At 46.4% G+C, this 9183-nt stretch overlaps 1 protein-coding gene across 1 annotated transcript; it reads right to left on the bottom strand.

The window, feature by feature from the left end:
• Positions 1 to 1220: 1220 nt before the first annotated feature.
• CCR1 (C-C motif chemokine receptor 1) lies at positions 1221 to 7736 on the bottom strand. Its single transcript, XM_017855767.1, has 2 exons — positions 7618 to 7736; positions 1221 to 3816 (listed from the first exon to the last, which is right to left on the bottom strand). Exons 1-2 carry the CDS (start codon positions 7640 to 7642, stop codon positions 2738 to 2740), a joined length of 1104 nt encoding a protein of 367 aa, XP_017711256.1. The 5' UTR covers positions 7643 to 7736; the 3' UTR covers positions 1221 to 2737.
• Positions 7737 to 9183: the final 1447 nt, after the last annotated feature.

Genomic DNA, 9183 nt, shown 5'->3' with positions numbered 1-9183 from the left:
CAGTCAGGAGGAGCTGGCATGTCTTGAGTGACCAAGGAAAGGTGCTGGCTGGAGTCTTATTGGATAATGTTGGAGGAATACTGCCCAATTTCCCTAACTTTATGTTATTTAATCCTCAGAACAGCAGCATGAGGTAGATACCAGGCTCCTCTTCACTTTATAGATTAGGAAATGGGAGCTCAGAAATTGAGCTTCACTCAGCCAGCATTTACTTAGTGCTTACTATGTATCAAACATTAACGAGGTTACATGCACACAAAATATGAAGTGTGATTGTCTATGTATGTGTGTGCATTTAGAAAACAGTACTAGAAGGAAATGTACTAAAACAGTGGTATAAGGGAGGTTATATTTGGGGAGCAGAATTGCAGGTACTTTCATTTTTCTCCTTTGTGTTTTTTAGCTATTTCTAGTTTTCTACAACTAGAAATTCCCTTTGTAATAAGGGGAAAAACAAGTATTACTTCAAAATGGAACTGGAGGATCTTGTGAAATATTCCACATTATGATTTCACTGTGGACCAAATGTTTTCTGATGCAGTTTTATTTTACTAAGGCAGTAGACAAATACGTCTTAATTCAGTTAAGCCTCCTTTCTACACACTGAGAGAGCTGGTGGGTTTACAACTGGAAAGCTGACATCCACCTGGACTCCATAGCCTGTATTTGTCTATATTTTTTGTGTGGGGGTGTAAGCCCAGGTGGCATGACCTCCTCTATCCCAGACAAAAGTTTTCGAGACCATCATGACACCAGCTTCTTTGTACAGAGACCACATGTGAACATAATTCCCACTAAAGGGAGTGGGTGGTTTGGTAAGAGTGCAGCTCTAGTGTCCACAAAGGAGGAAAGTCAGTCCAATGGTGTTACTGTGTTGTAAGGTGGGACACCCGTCAGCTTAGGGTGCCTTCTGACTGATGATTCCTTCTTCCTTTTTACTGCCTTGGCACCCTGAGCTCTGTAGTCCCCCCCAACCCCCTGCCATGCTGCCTGGGTCCTGTTGGCATCCCTGTGTCTGTCTGGCTCACTGAGCTGAGCACCCTGCAAGAACAGACATTCCTCATGCATCAGTGTCTCTCATGGCTCAAGAGCTTGCTTTGAATGGAGCCCACAGTCATCACTGCTGGGTTGAATTGATTTGTGCAAGCAATAGTGGGGAAATGGGTGGAGTAAATTAGGGTGCATCCCTGCCACAGACTTCAGTGCAGGCGCCAAAAACCATGCTTTGAAATGATTTATTGACCTGGGAAAGTGATCACAACTTGCTGCTAATTAAAACCAACAACAGAGCAGTGGGTACAATTGAAGTCCATCTTTGTTATTATCATAAATATGCACTGAACAAAAAACAAACTAAAAGAAAATACACCCAAAAGTGCACAGTGGGCAATTTTGTCTTTGGGTAGTGGAAGTGTAGGTAATGTCAGTGTTTGGGATTTTTTTCTTTGTATTTTTAAGCTGTTTTAGAAATAAGTTTTGTTATTAGGAAAATGATTTTTAAAGAAATATACATCTGAGGGAAAAAAGAACAAAGGCATGAGAAATAGGAGGTCCTTGGTTAGAGATGACGCATCCAGAACATTTTGGATAAATAAGCTCCTTTGAGTTAAGGGCCCTCTCGGACTCCTACATCAACACAGAATCTCACCCCACCCTCCTGCAAGGGCAGGCACCTTCCTAGTAGACACTTTCCGTCCAACCCCCTATCAGCTACAAATACTGTCAGCTTACACAGCAGGTCATTTTTTTTGCTGACAAGTCCAAGGTGGCAGTCAGAACTCTGACCCATAAAACCAGAAGGCTTAGATGAAGAACAAACAGAAGGGAAACCAACTCTGGTGCCTTTTGCCTGTTACTAATTGCTGCAATAAAGCCGTTAGAATCTACCAACATATCACCCAACTTGAAGAGAAGGGAGATTCAGAAAAATAGTCAGAAAAGAAGGATAAATGGAAATGATAAGTCCCTCTCCTTTATGGCTATTTTAAGAAGCACATCATGTTATTCATATGGCCCGTGCTTAGCCCACTCCCTGAATTGTTTAATTTTAGTGGATATAAAAATTTTTCCTAAGGGCTTTCTTAGTTCCACTGCCAACAGTAGTTCCCATTTCTATTTCTCATTAGGTCTCAATTATTCCATCATTAGTTCTTTGTTCCCCAGGATTCCAAGGGCCCAAATCCTGCAGTGGGAGTGGAGGGGAGGCAGATTCTGGCTACTGATTGGCTCTGGGACTCAGAGTGGAGTCACTGTGGAAATCACTATTTCCAAGATCTTTGGCAGTGGGAGGGTAGTGGGGTGATGGCAGAACAGAAATTCCTCATGCATCAGTGTCTCCCATGGCTCACAAGCTCACTTTGAATGGAGCCCACATTCACCACTACTAGGTTTAATTGGTTTGTGCAAGCAATAGTAGGAAATGGGTGACTTTGTTGACAAGTGCTAATGGTCACAAATCTGAAATCTTGCTTGAGTCCAAGCCCTTCTCTGGTACGCTTAGTCCCAGTCTCTGGAATATTTGGTTTTGCTCATTTATCTCCTTTCTACCAGGGAAGTTCATGGAAGAGACTGAAGCCCCAGAAGTCCCAGGTCACCATTACTTTCCCTCTCTATCCCAAGTGGCTGTGACTCCATGCTGTGCCAAGTGTCAGAACCTGGCTGGGAGAGCCAGGCTGCTGGCTCAATGTGCCTGGCAGGTCACTCCTGCTGGTTCTGGGTTGGCCTCCTGTAGTCTGAGTCAGAGTCCAGCAGAGAATTCATGCTCCCCTGTGGAGGGAGACGTGGAGCTGACCCTCTCCAGCCTGTCCCCGGAGAGGAAGGGGAGCCATTTAACCAGGTGCACAGCCACACGCCTGTGGAACAACTGCCGTAGGTACTTCCGGAACCTCTCACCGGCGAAGGCGTAAATCACTGGGTTGACACAGCAGTGCATGTTGGCGATCACCTCCGTCACTTCCATAGCCAGGTCCAATTGTCTGTTCTGCTCACACGGATGGGTGAACAAGAATTCTTGGAAAACAGAAATAAGTTCAGTCAAATTGTACGGAGTCCAAAAGAGAAAGAAGATGATCATGATGACAAAAATCAGACGGACAGCTTTGGATTTCTTCTCATTTGGTCGTCTGAGCAGAATCTTTATGATCCCTGTGTAGCAGATGATCATGACCAACAAAGGCAACACCAGCCCAAAGAGGTTCAGTTTCAGAGCCTGAAACAGCTTCCACTGTTGAAAGCTTTCGTAAGGAAAGTGAAGGTTGCAGCTGTGGCGACTGATGTTCCACTGGGTCTTGGAAAAGTACATGAGTGGCGAGGAAGCCAAGATGGCCAGGGCCCAAATGATGATGCTGGTGATGACACTAAAAGTGACGGTCCGTGCCCTCAAGGCAAACACGGCATGGACGATGGCCAGGTACCTATCAATCGTCAGCAGGATGATGAAAAAGATCTCGCTGTACAAGCCTGTGTAATAAAACCCAGAGAGGACCTTACACATGGCATCACCGAAGATCCAGTCATCCATCAACTTGTAGTAGATCAAGAAGGGCAGTGTGAACAGGAAGAGCAGGTCAGAAATGGCCAGGTTCAGGAGGTAGATGTTGGTCATGTTTTTGAGCCTCTTGTATTGCACAAGGACCAGGACCACCAGGAGGTTTCCAACCAGGCCAATGACAAATACCAAGGAGTACAGAGGGGGCAGCAGTTGGGCCAAAATGGCCCTCTCATTCACCTTGTGGCATGGAGTTGCATCCCCATAGTCAAACTCGGTGATCATGTCATAGTTCTCTGTGGTGTCTGGAGTCTCCATCCCGGCTTCTCCTACAGGTTTAAAAAAAAAATGTCTTTACTCTGCTATTAAAGGCAGTGGGCACTGGACAGTAAAGACAAGGGGGTGGGGACATTTCTTCAGCCACTCAATAAATGTTTATTGAGTGCCTTCTGTGTACCATGCCTTGGGGAGAAAATGGAGTGTTAGAGAAACCTAGGTCCTCTCTGCCTTCTAGGAAATTGTAGTCTAACAGAGAGTGGAAGCAATAAGCAAATGAATGCACAAATCATTAATTCAATCATTTCGGCAAAGAGTTTTGTAAGGGATAAGTTCAGTGGGTGGAAAGCCAGAGGGAGACCTTACACCACACTATTCATAACCAACACTTCCTAAGCACCCGCATGGGCTAGGCATGGGACTTAGGGTTAAAGAGCCCTGGAGGGGTCCCATTATTGTTCTCATTTAGGAGGTGATGAAACAGAGGTTCAGAGTGGTTAGGAAACATGTTCAAGGACACACCTCTTGTGAGAACAGAGCTGGAGCTCAAACCCAGGTGTGCATCACTCTTATGCCCAGCCCTGACACCACTACGCTTTCTTGTCACTGTCACTGAGCGGTGACTTTGCACTGTGGAGCCCACAGGAGGACTCTGAGAAAGAAAATAGTCCTGGCTCAGAGTAAGATACAAACAGATCTTCATGGCTTTTGGTCTAAAAAGATTCTCAGCCAAGAGTGACCTAGTACCCTTGAGGCACTTGGAAATGTGTGGGCATTTGTTGCTGTTGTCACCAAAACTGGGGGACGCTACTGTCATTTGGTAGGCAGGGCCAAGGATGTCCTACAGTGCAGAGATCGTTCTACCCCAAACACCAGTGGTGTTGCCATAGTGAAATCCTGGTAGGTCAACCCCATTATTTTGGAGATGAGGAAACTGAGAGCACCAGAGTGGGCTGAGCCTGACCCACATTGCACAGCGCTTAGGTGGCACTAGGTCTAAGGTCACTCTGCAGACCTTCTGAAAGGAGAGGAAAGTGCAGGCAGGGAGGAGGGAGGTAACCTGGTCAGAAAAAGAGAAAACTGGGGGTCAGGGGAGGAAGAGTTCAGAATGGTCTGGAGCTATGAGGTGATGTTACACAGTGACTAGCTGCATTCTGCTGAGATAAGCTCTTAGATATTTTTACCCAGGGATGCCTTAAAGCAAACAAAAATGAAACAAAAAAGAATCACGCCGTAGGTTGCCTTTGCAGGACTTCTCCCAGTCCCTGCTTTTTTGGCACACTTTTTGAATCCTTTCCAATTGCTTATTAAAGATGCCTCCCCAAATGGAGTATGGGCTTTGGTGTAACCTACGAGCTTTGTGACCTTGGATGAATTATTTTACCTCTCTGAGAGTCATTCCTCATCTGTAACGTGGGAAAGCAACTCTTATCTTGTAGGGCTACTGTGAAGTAATATATGAGAAAAGTGCCACCATCATCCCCACCACCACCACCTGGCAAGGGCCAGGCCAGGGCACTTTTCTTGGGGACCTTCCCTGAGAGACCTCCTTCCCTGCAGGAGCCCTTCCCTGAGGCCTGTCACCACCAGTGCATCCCAGGCACCAATGTCCAGGATGTCCCTGGCTGGCTGGTATACCCTGTCCCCTATCTCCCCTGCCAAATCTCTTTGTATTTAATCTAGAAAGTGATTTTTCTTGATAACGGTGGATAGTGATGGTCCCTTCCATGTGAATGACATTTGAAATTGTCAATCTATTGCCACCAATCTAAATTGATTTGACTCAAATACCGATCAGTAAAGTAAGTGGCACCTACTTTATAATTTCTATCTTAAACCTGGGTCTCTGGTGTTCTTCCTTCTACTCTCCTTAAGGAATGTTTCCTGCTTACACAATTCACATTTTTTCCACAGCCATTGTAAAGGAGATTAAGGCACATGGAGGGTATAGGTCACCCTGGCTGGAAGGGGAGACACTCTATTAGGGTGGGAAGTGAGGAGCTTTAATTTTTCATCAAACCCATCCCCTGGCCCACTCCTCCATCTCCGGAGAGATCCAATCAGCCTTCTTTCTGGAGAGAGTCAGGCTACCGGTCACTAACAAAGCTGTGTTGGCAGTTTCTAATTTCGGTGGCCACAGCTATTGCTGATAAGGGCAGAGAGTTCAGTTTGGTAGTCAGCACTTTTCCGTGGGCTGGCAGGTTAACAGTGGACATAAGCAAACAGCTTGGAAAGCATGAAGAGCAGCTAGTGTGAGGCTGACCCCATGAGTTCAGTTTCTGGGAAGGTTTGGCAAAGTTGAAGGCAAGTTGGGTCAACATTGTCAGGTGGCATTTTAAACCGAGTCACCTCTGTACTCCCCCTACCTCCAACCCATTTGTTATTTCCCCAACTTGTTAAGCACTAGGCAACCACTCCAAGGCATGCTCTTCCTAAAGGGAGGTGATCTGGGGTGCGGCCCCACAAGAGAAAGCAAAGAACCATGTTGCCATCTAACCTGCTAGCCCTGCTGTATTCTATTGCAGAAGTCTGCCTCAAGGCCACTGCACAGTGGTCAGCTATAGCCCTGGATCCTGGACCCTCCACTGCCAGTGTCCTCCAGCCTGGGAGTTGGTGAAGTTTCTGAGCAGATATAGAGCAATCGGTGATGGTGAAATACACCCAGGCTGATGGTGTGCTGGCTGGCTTATACTGGTTCATAAATGCCAGTTGCGGGCATCTCTTCCCCACTCCACATTCAGCATGTTGGTAGCTTGAAACTGACCACAGTGGGAGCATTTATACTGTGAAAATCAACAAATGTTGTAAAGCAGGGATCTTTTCTTCAGAAGAGCCAGTTGTTGAACATTTACCAGCACATCACTGCCCAGGCCCCACATTCTGAACAGTCCAGCCAGCACTGTCCCAGTGCTTGGTGCCGGAACTAAAGGATCAGTGAGTGGCACATAGCCTGGTGGTAGGCTGTGCAAACTTCTGGGAGTTTCCATCTCTTCTTTGAAATCTGAGACCCACCAAGACCACCTATGAAGTAGATACCTGTGAAGAGCCACCATGCCCCTCTGTCTTCAGAACAAAATCCTAACCTGTGTCTTTGTTAGTAAAGCAGAACAGATGCCCCCCAAGATCACCTGGCCAGCTCCTTGCCTTTGAGTGAGTGAAAGCCTACCTCCTCCAAAGACAGCAGTGCCGATTTTAAGGATCCTTGGTTCTAGTCTTCTTAAGAGATAGGTTCAGTATCAAATCATCCTTGCATCTGCCAAGATTTTTCTAACTAATATTTCTCTCTTGCTTTAATTTCTTCATACACCATGTTTGGTTTTCCTTTACATGGAGGGATTTGGCAAGTAATTTTTTTTTTTCTTTAGACAGACTCTTGCTCTGTCGCCAGGCTGGAGTGCAGTGGCTCAGTCTCAGCTCGCTGCAATCTCCACCTCCCGGATTCAACTCTTGACCTCGTGATCCTCCCGCCTCGGCCTCCAAAGTGCTGGGATTACAGGCGTGAGCCACTGCGCCCGCCCAAGTAATTTCTTGTTGGATAGGTTTCCACAGAAAACACCTTTTGTCCCTTAGTACTGACTGACTTTCTTAATCAGTAACCAACAGCCAATCCTTCAAGTAAGCTTCCTTTTTAGCAAAAAAGCCTATATTTCCTCTGAGCACCCAGCTTTATAAATCCATCATTCTCAGTATTGCTACAGTGTTAATTGCCTTGGAGATGCATCCATGGGCTACTTAGATATTTGCCTGGCCCTCAAAGAACTCCCCTCACCTTTGAGGAGCCCCTAGCTACTATGTCTTTGAACAAGACTGCCCTCCATAGTAACAGATAAGACAGTAAAACAAGTGCCACTTACTCTGGTTCCAAGGGACTTTGTCCATGAAGTCTTTGTTTCTGGGGCTTTCCGAGTTTTTATGAATTCAAGGTCCTGACCGAGTAGGAAGTGCTCAGCTTCCTGTGTGATGATGGGGAATTGACTCCAGTTTCACAGTCTTTCAAAATGACAAGAAGGGGGACAAAGTTCTTCTTTTTGTGTGGTTGGGTGCTCATGAATGGTCACAACGCCCACCAGTGGCCACTTCCTGGAGGCCAAGTTAACTGTGAGGGTTTTCTCTGCTCACTCTGAGGCTCTTGAGTCTTGGCCCTGGGAGCTCAGCCTTAAGGGAATTGGGGGCAGGTGAAACTGAGTTGGGTGAGGTGGGTGGCAGTGAGATGTTCCCAGAATGTTTGGAGCAACCGAAGTGTGGGATGTGTATATGTGGGATGGGGGCAGGGCATAGAGCTCTTGCAGTCAGCGGCAGACTTTTTTTTTTTTTTCTTCCTTAAAGGTTGTGAATGGAAGGATTTAAACTGGAATCCTGAGTCCTGTTCCTAAAACCAACTGACATGGGCGTGCACAGGGGCAGCAGCTTCTCTTTGCCACCCCATGCCCTTCAGCCTCTGGGAGCTCACTGTCCCTCTGCTCTGTGTTCCCCACGTCCCTCCCCACCAAACCTCAGAGAGTGGCTTTGCCTCAGGAACCTCCAGCATGGAGGGAATATAGGTCTGTTGGTTATGTTTTGACCTTCCCTTTCTGATGCCCCATTCCTGCTTTATGCAATGGTCAAACATGGGCCAAGTTCAAATCCCAGCTCTCCACCTGTGACATGGGCAGATCACTCACCTTTCTAAGTTTCGGTTCCTACTCTGCTAAATGAGAGTACTGAATGCTTACCTCAGAGGAGAAGCAGGAGGTCACCTTGTACTTGAAAAATGTCAGAGTGCCTGGCACAGTGAAAAACGTCTGACAAATGATGAGTACTGTGACTCTTCTCACAACTGCCGGCACCTACTCTGCCATTGCCCTTGTGTCTTCTGTAATGTGGGGACACCCCTAACCTTCCTCACTGCATTGCTACAAAGCACTGTTTCAGAAACCATCAGTGTGAATGTGCTTTGAAAAGATCACTTGTCCCTTCATGATTCAGTTTCCTTATCTGCAAAATAAAGAATTCAGACAAGATGGCCTAAACTTGATGTCTGATCATCACTCAGCTTTGCCCCGAAGAAGTAAATGGGGGTCTGCATGTGCCTGGCTATTTGCAGCACTTTGCTGGTGGATCAGTTTCCAAAGAGAACAGAGGCTTGTGAGGCCTGCCTTTTTCTTGATCCTGTCTAAAGTAAGGGGCATGGTCAATACCTCATCCTCAATCAGCCTTCCAGAACTGCTGTAGGTTTCATGCTACAGAGGGGATGTACCAGGCAAATCTGCTTGTTCATTGAACAAATATTTATTCAGTACTCACAATGTGCCAGACATTGTGTTGGGTGCTTGGGATATCGTGGTGAAGAAAGAGGCTGGACCCATTCTTTGAGAGCTTATAGCTTAGGAAGGATCACAAACAATTAACCAAGTTACCACAATGAGGAACAGCTTTTGTAG

This window comes from Rhinopithecus bieti, unplaced genomic scaffold (genome assembly GCF_001698545.2).
Source record: "Rhinopithecus bieti isolate Rb0 unplaced genomic scaffold, ASM169854v2 scaffold_39746, whole genome shotgun sequence".
Taxonomy (NCBI): Eukaryota; Metazoa; Chordata; class Mammalia; order Primates; family Cercopithecidae; genus Rhinopithecus; species Rhinopithecus bieti.
Note: the sequence above shows the minus strand (reverse complement) of the source record. Positions and strands in the feature narration are given on the sequence as shown.

What these genes read in the sequence shown, in the direction of transcription:
- CCR1 (XM_017855767.1), bottom strand. Translation starts at nt 7,642, where the DNA reads ATGGACAAAGTCCCTTGGAACCAGA. An exon ending in CAAAGTCCCTTGGAACCAGA is followed by an intron (nt 3,817 to 7,617) that starts GTAAGTGGCACT and finishes TTAAACCTGTAG; the next exon opens with GAGAAGCCGGGATGGAGACT.